We start from the raw sequence: 15,192 nt of genomic DNA on the forward strand, positions 1-15,192 counted from the left end.
GATCATTTTCAGGATTTCGATTGACGCTTGAGAATAAATGTGGATGATTGTGTCTATCTGCCTGGCGATGATTTTTATTTCACAACTCGCGCATTCCTTTGTTAGAATTGGACACATTTACAATAACACCATAGGAGGCTGGCCGAGGAAGGTGAAGGTTTGCGTTTGCTATGGTTTGTATTAAAATCATTTATTTATTCTTTACAGCTCCATTTGATCTCCCGGTCGGATTTTGGCTGAGGGTGACACCGCAAACACTCTGTATTGTCCCGGTTAAAGCAAACTGATGGCGGCTTCGGCACCTTCCTCCTCCGCCGGCGAACCGGATCCCAACTCGACAAATTTACGACCACCGTCCACAAGTAGGTCTAGCTCACTAGATGAAATACTCCTGGGTTTCTAGCCCCTGTTTGAAAGCATTCGTCATTGTTAAAAGGGTGGAATATCAAGCAGTCAAATTTCTTTTATCTCTATCAAGATTATGTGGCACAATGTAATTAGATGAAAAACAATTGTTTTAAATTATTTTAAAAATAAATAATAAAATATGTAACACCATGGCACAGATCATTTCCGTTGTCTAAAAAGACTACAACGAGATCAGCCAATTGTAATTTATAGACCTACCAAGAAACTGTACAATTACTATAGCCTATTTTTAGACTTATTCATTTTTAGATCTGTATTATATCCTAACTACTAGGCCTAGTATTACTAGGAGTAGGCCTAAAAAAAAAAAAGATTTTTTTCTCTTTTTATTTTTCTTGTTTTTACCCAATGTAGCCTAAATGATTTCGTTGTAATTAAATGAAAAATGGGTCTGATTGCAGCCACTGGTAATGACCCGGCGTTTTGTTCTCTTTCAAGAGTGCTGGCCGATTTTCTGGCAGCAATCATCTATGAAGGGCTAGACTGTTTGAATGCCATAATTGCCCAAAATTACTACTTGTGTCTACCCTTTTCGTTCTGGGTCTTTGTTCCGTAGGCTGATAGGCTACACACACACACACACACACACACACACACACACACACACACACACACACACACACACACACACACACACTACCATTTAAAAAAAACTGTCATTTTTTTTGTTAGGATATGAAAGTAAAATGTATTTTTTCCCTCTATGTGTTTGTGAACAGTTTGTGAATATTTTTAAGGTGTGTGTGTGTGTGTGTGCGCGCGCGAGAGAGAGAGAGAGAGAGAGAGAGAGAGAGAGAGAGAGAGAGAGAGAGAGAGAGAGAGAGAGAGAGAGAGAGAGAGAGAGAGAGAGAGAGAGAGAAGGGGGGGGGCTGCGTGTGAGATGTGTGCGTGCGTTGCGCTGCTGTCGCTCGTGTTGCCATTATCTGCCTGCCACGCTCTATCTCACGCGCGCTGACCTGAGGCGGCACGCTCTGGCGGTGTCGCGGCAAGAGGCTGACAGCTTCGCCTCTGGCCGACACCAACTGAGCCGTGCCGCCCAAGGTCCAAACGCACACAGCCAAAACAACACCATCCATACCAGTCAGTCGCCTCCACAACATCTGCATGTGGATAACTCCATAACGCATCTATCAGTGGGGCTTCAACTAGCATCTGCATCATGTACTCTCGCTACTCATGTACCCTCGCTATTATTGCCATTATACGAGTCCATACGAATCCCAATCTGTGTTTTGATGTGCAAGTATAGGCCTACACAAATTCCATCCGCTTTAATTTCCCTTAACGTTTAAAGTATTTCTCCATTATTCCTAATGGTTATTCCCGTGCATTTGATTGCAAACACAGCTCGCCCGCTGCGAAACAGGCCCAGCCTAGGGGCAACTCTGGCTCTCAAAACGTTAACATACTGAAGCTTTTCCTGGGCCTTTCTCTTTGACCGCCGGACGCCCAATCATGCAAGTCTCCGCCAGTCAAACAGCGCGTCTCACCCAATTAATTCCCGCACTCGCTCCCGACCCCATTTCATGCTCGTTTATTTTAAAGCGCCGCTTTGCCGGATGTGTGCCAGCGTTCATTAGCCCCCTCGCCTCTCTGATGGCCTCTATTGATTGGCTGGCGGAATCGGAGAATTCTCGAATGGTACTGACTCCTGAATATTGGGAATATTACAGCCAGGCCAGCTCACATACGAACACACACGCAAGCACAGATAAGCGCACTTGCACGCGCGCATGGCACGCACAGCACGCACCGACAGAGCCACACACCCAGCAAAGCGCCGCTTCCAACACGGCCACCCGTCACCCGCGCCTCCCCAGCTCACGCTCTCTGCCCGCCTGCGGCCTGCCGCCGCTCTTCCCCTCCATTTCGTGCTGCTTCGTTCCATCCACCAGCAGCGTGAGTGAGTGTCAGCCTATACTCAAATCAAAATGTCGGTTATTCAGTAGTTCTCCCAAACGTCTCGGTTTAGGTTATGATGCATGGTGCGGCGTAGCACACGGCTGTACGAAAAAGCTGGGGATGAAGATATGTGGTAAGTTGGATGGAATATGTCTACATTCACTCTGCCTACACTTATTGAATCAGTTGTACATGTATAAATAAAGATTATGTTTAGCCTATATAGGATTTAGCCCACTGCGCCAACAACGACCTTTAAATATTATTTAAAATATACTGTGTTCTGATGTGTGCAAAGAAAGAAACAAAGGGGCGAACTGTCACTGCCGATTTCCATCTCCGCAAAGGTCAGTGGCGCAGCATCATTTAGCCCGTAGGCCACACAGGCGACGCGGGCAGAGGCTTTTGTATTCCCCCCTGTTCGCACCATGTCTACTTGCATCTAGGGAGATGGCTTTCATTGCCTGGACAAAGCCGGCCAACAAAAGACAACATCTCTCTCTCTCTCTCTCTCTCTCTCTCTCTCTCTCTCTCTCTCTCTCTCTCTCTCTCTCTCTCTCTCTCTCTCTCTACCAAGAATCTATACATCAACCCAGATGAGGGTTAAGGCATGAGGTTGAGATTTACCTAATTGTGATGGATTTAATTGATGCTGCAGAATTAGTGTGTTGGGCTATTTTCGGTTTCAAATCCTTTTAGCTCCTGTGGTGATTTTTGAGGTGATGAAGGCCTAAAAAGAGTTGGGCTACAGTAAAGTATAGTCTATAAATCACGTATAGAAAAAGGACAAAAAGGTGTGTGAGAGACATGTGAAAGAATACACAAACAGACATAGGCCTACATGCAATAGCAGTTTGGACGCAGCACACGCAGTTAGCCAACACACATAAAAGGGAGTGCTAAGCCTCCTAAAGCCATGATGCATGGCCTCTGTGCAAGCTGGGGTGTAATCACTGGTTTAAATAAGCACAGCATCACATCATGTATCGACCTTGGGAGCAGGGAGTGAGTGGCCCATAGGGTTTAGTACAGTTATGCAACAATGTTCAGCACACCACCACCTCCCCTAACTCTCATACCTGCAGCCAACCAGACACACACACACACACACACACACACACACACACACACACACACACACACACACAGTGGCATGTTGGGTTTTATTATGAAGAATTATGTAATGAGTTCTCATGCCTTTACCTAGCCGGATTTTGCCATCCCCTTGTAGGCCTACGTACAATACAAAACAACACAAACAATGCTTACAGTACTGGCACTAAATAATCTCATCCCGATTACTGATTGAACATCACCTAACTTGCAAGATGTTAACGTGGACAAATGAATCTTGATAGTAAGAAAGTGCAAGGTGATTGCATATGTTGGGAGATGAATGATGCATCAAATGAGCAATTGGCTCATGACCTCAACAGAACATTTTTAATCCAGAACGAAACCCTTCTTGGATATGAGCTGGGCCATTTAAAATTAGTAAAATGTATTTAATTGATTCAAAAGAAAGCAATGAAAAAAAAACCACAAAGTCATTCTTTAGCCACCTTGCATAGGCCTAGTAATTGATTTGTCTCACTCCTTGTTTAGATGTCCAAATCCAATTGGCTCCTTAGACCTTATAGTGCAGGTGGCAAGCATTTTAACTTAACTGACTCTAAGCAAACTTAAGCGACTGTCCCCAATATTTCACAGGACGTCCAGGTATTTTTCATTGATGTTAGAGATTTTTTTTTTTAAACTTGACGTCACATTCTGGTCCCTGTTTTCCCATCACCAATAGGCTAACGCAGTGCCTGCAAGCTCATGTTGACCTACATGAGGTGGCCTAATTGGTACATACAGAAGCGAATGGTCATCATTGGAAATTAACTAAAATATGTTGATTGTTTTTATTTGTATTTTGATATTTAGTTTTTATTTGAACCTACAGTGATTCAACCACAATGCAGACTAGTGATATAATAGGCTACATTTCAACCACTATTGCCCATAGTAACATCGGCCTATTCGCAAATCACTTTTTTGTGCGGTTTTTAGGCCAAATTGTAGGCCAAATATTTTTCAAATCTACACCTATTCCAAGCTAAATGTATTTTTTTTTTTTTTTTAATGCTTGGGCCAGGGGTTGCAGACGTCTTTTTTCTGACATCATGTCCGATTAATTTGCAGCCTTGTGTTCAGCGTCCACAATCGAATTATAAATTTAGCCTATCTTCGCCATATCAGCCGGAATAAAATGAGCTGGCGGACTCTTATCTAAGAGGAAAGGCCCCTCCTGAAAATCCCTGATAAGGGCTATGAAGGGTGGGGGGTTGTCTGTACGCATCCTGCTCTGGCAAGATATGTCTGTCATCTTACACCAACATCTCAACAGTCAATGGCTTGTTTTCTCAAATCGTGTTTTCAATCGTTATCACATAGGCTACCGTGGTCAACATTGATTCCCTACAAAACAAATAACAAATACATAAATAAATAGATAAATAAATAAATAAATTCCATGTAATATAGGCCTATAGCACAATAAATTGGATAGGCCTATGATACAAATAATTTGACAAACAAATTAAAAACCATAATTTGCGTCTGGGTGCAAAACTACAAGTCTTGGCGTAATTCTTGCTCTTGGTTACTTTTTGTGGTGGCCAAGGCCCTAATATATATATATATATCAAATCGTGTCGATAAAGTAGACATGAGCTAGTCGCTTTGAAATACAGCTATATTTTTCCTTCAAAGGGTGCAATCTTTCTTATGGTAGCGATGATGCCGGGTACATCAGCCCCAGAGTTGGAGCGCAGGGCCGGGGCGGAGACGGCAATGGCACGGAGGGGAGGGGTTGGTTAGGTTTAACAAAAAATATAGAGGCCCTACGGTTTGTGCGTTGCTTCCCTCCCGAACTACCGACCGTAAACAAGAGAGCGTGTGGCAAGCAAAAGTTAATTTGTCCTACCCTGCCCCCTTGCAGTGAGACTGCTGATGTCATGTGGCAAACTCCCTTAGGGCTTCCGATGCCATAAATAGCTCTGACTGTAAACATGGGAATCACCCCTATATATATAGCAGGTCCTCCCCACTGTTTGCACTCTACAGACAGAACATGTGTAACTTTTTGAAGTGACAGACAGTTTGAACCTCTCTCTACACAGCCACAACCATGCTACACGGTGACAACTGCGCCTTTCACCCCTCTCCTTCTCCCTGTTACAACGCAGGCTTCCTTCAAAAGAACAATAGTCTGGAGGAGAAGAGTCGCATCGTCAGCGCCCTCAAGGAACAGTCCTCCAGAAATCAGCTGGAGAACAGCGAGCAAGGTGGCCACTTCAGGCGCACCGAGACAGATTTCTCCAATCTCTTTGCTCGGGGTGAGTAACGGGAATGTATAGCTTACTATGCATGCGTTGTTCCCCTCCTCACTTTGTTTGAATGATCTTGATTAAGGCTGCTAACTTGTTGATGATATTCCAAACATGCCATATAAATAGGCTACTGTAACGCAAAGTAGCCTGATTGTAGTTGCCTTGGTGGGGTATTAAAGTTGAATAATTTAGCCTATAGCCTACTTTGGCTATTTGCAAAAGAGTTGCAGACTGTGACTGTCATTTGGCTTTGCGAATATGCATTGTTTTTTTCAGTTAGTTGCCAACTTAGTAAAATTAAAATAATAACATCTGAAATGTTTTCCACAGATCTATTGCCTGCCAAAAATGGCGAGGAGCCCACCATGCAGTTCTTGCTGGAGGTGGTGGAGATCCTAACTAACTATGTCCGCAAGACCTTCGACAGATCCACCAAAGTGCTGGACTTCCACCATCCGCACCAGCTGCTTGAGGGCATGGAAGGCTTCAACCTGGAGCTCTCAGACCAACCCGAGTCACTCGAACAGATTCTGGTGGACTGCCGAGACACACTCAAGTACGGCGTACGAACAGGTAGGCCCTACATCTTTGTAGGCTATTAAAAACCGTTTCCAGTGAAAACTATTTCTATTTGAAGACGAAAAACGGACCCAATAGGCCTATCAGATACAAGTGGGCTTTAGCAGTAGTTATGTCCAGGGGGTTAAAAATGAAAGCCGCAGCTCAGTGGCAGTGTGAAGTGGGCCTATTTTTACTGAGCTCCACTGGGAACAGCCCCGCCGTCAGTGTGATTTTCTGGTTCCTTCACTTCACTGGAGCTGAAAAAAGGAGCCCGTACGTGTTTACTTGGTAGCCGTTTCATAATATTTCTGAAGAGAGGTTACATAAAGAGCCTCTTTAGTCGCGCTGTCTCCCACCATAAAACAAATCACAATGACAGGTTATTGTGCTTGTGGTAATTTTGTTGACTGCTTGTATCTATTTCAAACTAGGACGAGTGGCCTGCGGCGATTCGAGATGTCTTTACAGACATTTTAAAGGCAGTTAGTTGCTTTATTATGTGAATCCTCATTTGGAACAAGCAGCTAGCTGAACAACCAAAGGAAATGTGTCTTAAAAGAAACGAAATTTGTTGCTGGAAATGATTTATCAAGATCGTCCGGGACGTGCGCTATCCATGGTCCTGAAACGGCCCTATAGCTTCAAGCTCGCCTGGACTTTACCGGCGAATAGAACCGCCCTCGAAACAGCTATTTTACCCTTTTAAAAGGTAGCCTATAAATCATGTAGGCTCGGCTATAAAAAAATAATAATAATAAATTAAAAAAAAAACAGTCGAGCTACACATAAAATAATGTGTAATTGGTAGCCTATTACGAAGTAAATCAGTATTTCAATTGACTGAGTGAGTTTGTTTTACCTTGACTTGATGTTTCCCCTGCGTCACACACATTTTTGTTGTCTTGTCTCCCAATCTCGCCTGAACCCTTGCAAAATCATTCAGCGTTAGTTATCTGCAGAAGTGAATCAAATATCATTTTGGTGGTGGTCTATCTTCCTATCAATATATAATTATATGCGTGTTCATCGGGACGTATCGCGCTGACTAATGGGGCGCGGTAAAGAGGCTTTGTGTGTAGGCGGTATGAAGGGAATCATGAAGCCAACATCTGCTTAGTATGGGAGCGCTATGATACAGCCTTATGTAAATTACTCAGACTCCATCAGACGAAAGAGAAGCACATGGAAATAGTTTACCCATTTCCCTATTTTTATTTCATAAAGCCAACTTTATCTATCTATCTATCTATCTATCTATCTATCTATCTATCTATCTATCTATCTATCTATCTATCTATCTATCTATCTATCTATCTATCTATCTAGAGTATATGACTAAATGTATTATAAGTGTTAAGTGTGTGTTAAATTCGGTAAATGTTCAATGAACAATGCAAAATTATCTATCTATCTATCTATCTATCTATCTATCTATCTATCTATCTATCTATCTATCTATCTATCTATCTATCTATCTATCTATCTATCTATCTATCTATCTATCTATCTATCTATCCTTCTCTAATGCTCCTGTATGTTTGCAGGTCATCCTCGGTTCTTCAACCAGCTGTCCACTGGGCTGGACATCATCGGCCTCGCAGGAGAATGGCTGACATCTACTGCCAACACCAACATGTGAGTCTCTCTCTCTCTTTCTCTCTCTCTCTCTCTCTCTCTCTCTCTCTCTCTCTCTCTCTCTCTCTCTCTCTCTCTCTCTCTCTCTCTCTCTTGCTGACTCTCACTCTTTCACTCTCTCTCTCCCTTTCTATCACACACACACACACACACACACACACACACACACACACACACACACACACACACACACACACACACACACACACACACCCTCTACTTCCAATACCAACATGTAAGTCTCTCTCTCTCTCTCTCTCTCTCTCTCTCTCTCTCTCTCTCTCTCTCTCTCTCTCTCTCTCTCTCTCTCTCTCTCTCTCTCTCTCTCTCTCTCACACACACACACACACACACATACACACACCACTTTATATTCAGCAACATGTGAGTCACACACACACACACACACACACACACACACACACACACACACACACACACACACACACACACACACACACACACACACACACACACACACACACACACACACACAGAGACCTGATCACCTCTTTATATTTCGCAGCATATGAGTCACAGGTCCGGCCTCAAATGAAACTTTATATTCGCCAATATGTGATTCACACATCCGGCCACATGTTGTATGTACTGTATATTCACCCACGTGTGACGTACAGTGTACTCACCTAACACTGCCAATACCAACATATGAGTCATACAGTTGATCCGGTCGCACCTTAACACTTTATATTAATGGTTATATTCACCTACAGCAGTGGTGTAGTCTACATAGAACGCAGGTATACGCAGGCATACCTACCTCAAAATTTCAGGGATTTCAGTATGCCCACTTCAAATTGATTGATCCTTTATTTAGAATATCACAAATATATACAGTATACCCACTTCAGAAAATGCTCAGATATACAGTATACCCACTACAAAAAAGTAGACTACACCACTGGTCCTACAGGGTAACTCTGACAAATCATCTTGAGTCACAGATCCGGCCTCAGCACACACTTTATATTCAGCAAAATGATGTGACTCACACATCCGGTCTCACCGCACTCTACATGTATTTCTCCCTCCTGGTCTTTTATATCTGCTCAATTCTCTTTGTGTTTTGTACTTTTTTGTTGTTGTGTTTCTCCCACCTTCCCTCTGCTGCTGTCTTTTCGCCCGCAGTGCTTGTCGTGTCTGGCTGCCTTGTCTGGCCCTATCCTTTTTTTTTTCTTTTTTTCCCCCGTTTTTTTGTTTTACCATTCTCTCCTTTCCCTGTTCTTTATTCGCCATGCTCTGTGGCTGTGTGCAGTCATGTCTGTCCTGGAGGGGTAATGGATAGAATGGTAGTGACAACAGTGTAGTCTTCATAGGGGGTGTCGACTCGTCGCCACAGCTCATGCTCATGCTCGGAGCCAGCGCAGCGATACAAAGGAAAAGTAGCCCGCTCTCTCTCTCTTTATTGTCAAGTAGATATACAAGATCAGGGAGTGTCACTATGAGCCAACAGACTGGACAGTTGTTCCTCTTCCTCACAGATCTCCTTTGCCCCTCTTCATGACTGTGGCCATACACAGTCAATTTTGCAATCTGACTTCAAAAGTTAGGGATGTCAAACTCAGGCCCGGGGGCCAAGTCTGGCCCATGGAGGCATTTTTATTTGGCACGTGAGATCATGCCAAATGATCAGGCCAACTAAGGAATATGAGTGGGCCCAGGCCACAGTCATGCAACCGAATATGTGCGGGCACATTTGAACCACTGTATATGATGTGAAAGAGTGTGTGTGTGTGACATTTAACTGTGAGTATTAAGTGCATGCATGCACAATTTTAGTCTTTTTAGTTTAAAAACATGTGTATACGTATATTGAGTTTGGCCCTTGACTTCATTCCAGATTTTGATTTTGGCCCTTCATCAATTTGAGTTTGACACCCCTGAGTTAAACAGTGCAATACTGAATATCTATCATACTGCAGTGTTGGTCCTATTGTTTAGGTGTTGGATTACTGTAACACTGAGAAACAGACTGTATTTTTCCCTATTTCTTTACATAACCATCTTCTCTCTTACCTGTTTTTCCCTCACCCCTTTGCCCTTCCCTTTGTTTTCTCTCACCATGTTTTTGCTCTAAAGTTGTTTCCTTGCACCGAGGGGTTATGACCCATGGTCATTACACTGCAACCCACTCTCCAACAAACGCATCGTTGCATTAAATACCGGTAAATAACAGCACATTACTATCAGTGTGTAACACCCTTAGTTTTTCAGCCCAGAGTTTTGTCCTTGTGCCGGTCACACGGGCTGAGGGACAGCTCTGTTATGGAACGTCTCCCCGATCAATCAAATGTCAAATATAGTGGCACTGGCACATGTTTGGGATAGCCCCTTCTTTTTTCCACTCCATACCCCCCACCACCACCACGCCCCTCACCCCTGGTCCCTGATGTACTATATGATATGTAGGACAGTAGCCTAGTTGGAAACCTCTGTGACTTGTGATATATCTGTACGTGCTCATACAGTATATAGGTGTGTGTCTGTGTGTGTCTGCGCGCGTGTGTGTATGTGTGCGTGTGATTGTATGTCTGTGTGTGTGTGTGTGTGTGTGTGTGTGTGTGTGTGTGTGTGTGTGTGTGTGTGTGTGTGTGTGTGTGTGTGTGTGTGTGTGTGTGTGTGTGTGTGTGTGTGTGTGTGTGTGTGTGTGTGCTTCAGGGAGGCTGGGTCGGTCGGTGCATGTGTGTGTATGTAATTGTGTTGGCACCAGCACAGTGTTGGAAGGGGATTGTGGGGATTTCTGATACGTGCTTCACGTGTGTGCGTGTGTGTGTGTGTGTGTGTGTGTGTGTGTGTGTGTGTGTGTGTGTGTGTGTGTGTGTGTGTGTGTGTGCGAGTGTGTGTGTGTGTTTGTGTTGGTGCCAGCACGGTGGTGGGGTGGTGGTCTGGCTTTGTGGTACGTGCTTCACGTGTGTGTGCGCGTGCATGTGCGTGTGTGTGTGTGTGTGTGTGTGTGTGTGTGTGTGTGTGTGTGTGTGTGTGTGTGTGTGTGTGTGTGTGTTTGTGCGTGTGTGTGTGTGTGCGCGCGCATGTGTGTGTGTGTGTGTGTGCGTGTGTGCGCGCGCGTGTGTGTGTGCATGTGTGCGTGTGTACGCGCATGTGTATGTGTGTGTGTGTGTGTGTGTTGGCGCTAGCATGGCTGGTCTGGTACATGCTTCAGGGCATTGTTCCCTCCTGTCCTCCCGCTCCGCTCTGTACTGGCCCAATCTGAGCCGGTCGGGGGCCGGGCCACCTGACTCCATGGGCTCCACTTACATAAAGTGTTTGTGCGACAAAAACAAAAAAGGCCCATGCGTGCGTGGCCGGAGGTGCCGACTTACTGTAGTTCGTTAGCGGCGTATCGAACAGCACTTCTGAACAACGTTCTCGGCGACCGGTATTTGCTCCGACGGCCCGGGGCTGTGTTAGATTGCATATTGATCAGAGTGTTACATGCTGTATGTACTCTATTCAGCCACTCACTGCCAGGGCCGACCTGCCGCACGCTGGATACGACACGTCAGCGGCGAGCGCAGTGTAGCGGCACGGCAGGCAGACAAAAAGCAATTCATGCCCACTTTTATTTATTTATTAAAAAAAAAAAAAAAGATATTTTTCGGGGGCTTTTCTTGCCTTTGTTGGACAGGGCCGTTTTGAGAGGAGACAGGAGAGAGTGAGCTGGGGAAGGATTTGGAAATGACCTCAGGCCTTAAGCGAACCCGGGTCCCTGGCGTAAAAGTACAGTGCCTTAGCCATTTCAGCCTCAGCCAAGGCCACGTCATATACCCACTTTTAAATTAGCCACACTGACCCGTCCACTCGGAACACTTTAAAAACAGAAGTGCTCTCACAAAACATGGTGTTCTCTTTCATTTTCATTATATGTATTCGTATGACTATGAGCAGGCGGCCCAGTTTCAAACAATGCGATGATGGGGGGGATCTGTGCTTGATGATGGGTAGAGAGAATGAAAGTGTCCTGAGGTTAGGTACTGTACTGTGTTGGCCTGACAAAAGAGCCCTGCGAGAGGAGAGTGGCTTGTCCCAGATCCAGTTAACGGCCCATTGATTGCCATTCATCGCGCGGGGTTGGCTGGTGTGTGCGTGTGCGTGTGCGTGTGTGTGTGTGTGTGTGTGTGTGTGTGTGTGTGTGTGCGTGTGTGTGTGTGTGTGTGTGTGTGTGTGTGTGTGTGTGTGTGTGTGTGTGTGTGTGTGTGTGTGTGTGTGTGTGTGTGTGTGTGTGTGTGGTTGTGTGTGTGCACGCACAAGGCTGGTGGAAGCCAAATGCCAGCTGAGGCTGTAGTCACACAACACCACCCCATCCCCATCCCCATCCCCATCCATATCCCCTGCTCCTCCCCTCCTCAAACCCAGGCCTGCCAACAGGGGCTGGGGGAAACAGGTCAGTTGTCCCAGGCCCATGGAGAGGAGAGGAGGGGGCCCCAGAATTAAGACCACATTACATTGTATGTATCAGGAGGGATGATATCAGTTGATTTTGTCCTGGGCTCGCCCAAAGCTGTAAGCGGCCCTGATTGTATGTATTGAGGGGGGTGGGCTTTCAAATGATTTTGTCTTGGGCCCCGCCAAAGCTGTCAGCGGCCCTGACTCCTCCATCCATTCATCCATCCATCCATCTTTCCATCCATCCCCTGAGGGCCCAGTGAGAAGCTGGTCGCGCCGTGTCGCCCACGGGCCGCCATCTTGGTCCCGGCGGAGGGCGAGCCACTTCATTCTGGCAGCTCGTGTTAATGTGGGCTAATTCCCAGTGAGCGTGCAGGAAATGGGAAGTCACTTACTGGGGTCAAGTCATTCCTCAGCTGCTATTACTTATCAACAAAGGCAGGCACGGAGGGAGGGGGTGCGGGGTGGGTTATGGGCAGAGGGGAGAGGGGAGAGGGGGGTGGTCCCACGGGAGCTAGCCATGCTGATTCCCATAAAGGAACAATGGGGAAAAGAAAATGGCAATGCTCCAGTTTGTGTTGTGGACATAACAACACAGTCATTGTTGTTATCAATTTTCTTATTCCCGTTTTTTTTTGTTCTTTCTAAAGGATGTCTGATATTTGTAAAGGAAAAATGGCTTGGTGTAGTAGCTATTCCCTGCATGTCAGGTTATGATGTTTTTGGTGAGAGCTTGTCAAAAACAGGTCATGCTCTCGACATAGGGAAAGTCACTCGTGGCTGTAAATAAATCAAGGTGAATGTTGTTATTTTATAGTCGTGGGGGCACTAAAAGTGGATGGAGGACTCAGAGCTTGGGGGTGGGGGTCTGGGGTGTGTGCGGGGGATCCACACTGAAATTAAACTGAATGTTATTTTTTTCTGCTGGTGGGGGGCACTGAAAAAGAGTGGTGAGCTGAAGGATTGGGGTGTGGGTGTGGGTGTGGGTGTGGGTGTGGGTGGGGGCATGGGGCTGAAAGGGAGGATTGAACTGAAATGCAGCATCCACTTCCATCCAGGCAGCAGCAGGCTATCTGTCCCGTCTCCCCGAGGCTCAAGACTGATTTCTTCTCCAGGCATCAAACTGTGTGCCCTGGCTGTCAAGCATAGGTGGCAAACTAAAAGTGACAGTGGGCCAAAATCAAAAGCTGGGACGAAGAAGGCGTGTGTCGAACTCAGTAATTATTATTTTTTTAAATCTCATAGTCCCTCATCTACTCTATAATTCCTGAACAAAACACGTGTTCAAGTCATAAAACTATACTGTGTACATATTAATGGTGTACTTGTATGTGGCGAACTGTAATACACATTTGAAATGGTCTCTTGAACCTAGTTAAATGTGACAGCGGGCTAGATTTTGTCCCCGGGCCTGAGTTTGAAATCCCTGCTGTAAAAGCTGATTTATTTCTCCAGGCGCCAAGGTGTGTGTGTGTGTGTGTGCCCTGACTGTAGACGGCAGTGTTTCTCCCAATATGGTGTCCAAAGGCAATACAGTATATGCTAATCGCCATACCATGCTGAGCATGTCTGATCTCATCCAAGGGCAATATATGGACATGGGGCCTATTTTAGATTGTTTTTTTTGTTTTTTTGGTGTTTACCATGGATGTTCTGACTGTTGAGGGCCCCTACATACTGGTAGGGCACTTTTTGTGGTGGGAGTCTAGTCGACCTGACCTGGCCCTGCCGTGCCCTAACGTTTAGGGCACTGGGTTACTACGCCGGTCACCTGGGTTTCATTCCAACTCAGGTCATTTGCTGATCCTTTCCCGTCTCTCTCTCTCGCCTCACTCATTTCCTGTCTCTGCTCCACTGTCCGGTCAAAAATAAAGGCAAAAAGCCCTAAAAAGATAAACATTGAGGAGTAAGGACTTTTCCCCAGTTCTTCTAGAATTTTACTCAAACACTCTACAGATCCCATAGAAGTCTGTGTTAAAAATCCTGCAAAGTCCTTATGACATCATAATGAGAACTCAAAATTCTGGGAAAATTCTAATCACTTATTTGTGATGGTACTCCTCAAAGGGTTAAAAAAACAGATCTGACTGAAGGGGCTGATTTTGACCTCCAGGCAGCAGGCTGTGTGCGCCGACTGTAAAGGCTGGTTCTTTCTCCTGGCGTCGGGGTGTCTTTCCAGACATTAAAGGCTGGTTCTTTCTCCTGGTGTCGGGGTGCTTTTCCCGACACTAAAGGCTGATTTTGACTTGCAGGCAGAAGGCTGTCTGTGTGGCGTGCCGCAACTGCAAAGGCTGATTTTCTCTCCAGGCGGGAGCAGGCCCTATTTTCTCTCCTACTGGGGACACCATGTGGTTTTAAAATGGCCGTCCCCTCCAGAGAGAGCAGCTAAGGGCCTCCCGTTGTGCACACAGCATGTGTGGGTGCGTGCCTGTGTGTGTGTGTGTATTTGTGTGTGTGCGTGTGTGTGTGTGTGTCCGTGCCCGTGCGTGTGCGCGTGTGTGTGTGTGTGTGTGTGTGTGTGAATATGTGCTTGTAGAGAGAGTGTGTGCGTGTGCGTGTGCGTGTGCGTGTGCGTGTGCGTGTGTGTGTGTGTGTGCGTGCGTGTGTGTGTGTGTGTGTGTGTGTGTGTGTGTGTGTGCGTCTCTGTGTGTGTGTGTGTGTGTGTGTGTGTGCGTCTGTGTGTGTGTGTGTATGTGTGTGTGTATTTGTGTGTGTTTGTGTGTGTGTGTGTGTGTGTGTGTGTGTGTGTGTGTGTGTGTGTGTGTGTGTGTGTGTGTGTGTGTGTGTGTGTGTGTGTGTGTGTGTGTGTGCGTGCGTATGTGAACGTGAGCTACGCTTGAAGCTGTTTGTGTAGGCATGGTTGTAAAGTTTTGTAGGGTATGTA

At 45.7% G+C, this 15,192-nt stretch overlaps 1 protein-coding gene across 1 annotated transcript in view; it reads left to right on the forward strand.

The window, feature by feature from the left end:
* Window positions 1-286: 286 nt before the first annotated feature.
* gad1b (glutamate decarboxylase 1b) overlaps window positions 287-15,192 on the forward strand; it is a 34,375-nt gene continuing 19,469 nt past the window's right edge. The window contains exons 1-5 of the mRNA XM_063212601.1: window positions 287-362; window positions 2,402-2,464; window positions 5,565-5,714; window positions 6,039-6,281; window positions 7,814-7,904. Of these exons, the coding sequence (XP_063068671.1) occupies window positions 287-362; window positions 2,402-2,464; window positions 5,565-5,714; window positions 6,039-6,281; window positions 7,814-7,904 (623 nt within the window). The remainder of the gene's footprint in view (window positions 363-2,401; window positions 2,465-5,564; window positions 5,715-6,038; window positions 6,282-7,813; window positions 7,905-15,192) is intronic.

Source organism: Engraulis encrasicolus, chromosome 12, assembly GCF_034702125.1.
Source record: "Engraulis encrasicolus isolate BLACKSEA-1 chromosome 12, IST_EnEncr_1.0, whole genome shotgun sequence".
NCBI classification, from domain to species: domain Eukaryota; kingdom Metazoa; phylum Chordata; class Actinopteri; order Clupeiformes; family Engraulidae; genus Engraulis; species Engraulis encrasicolus.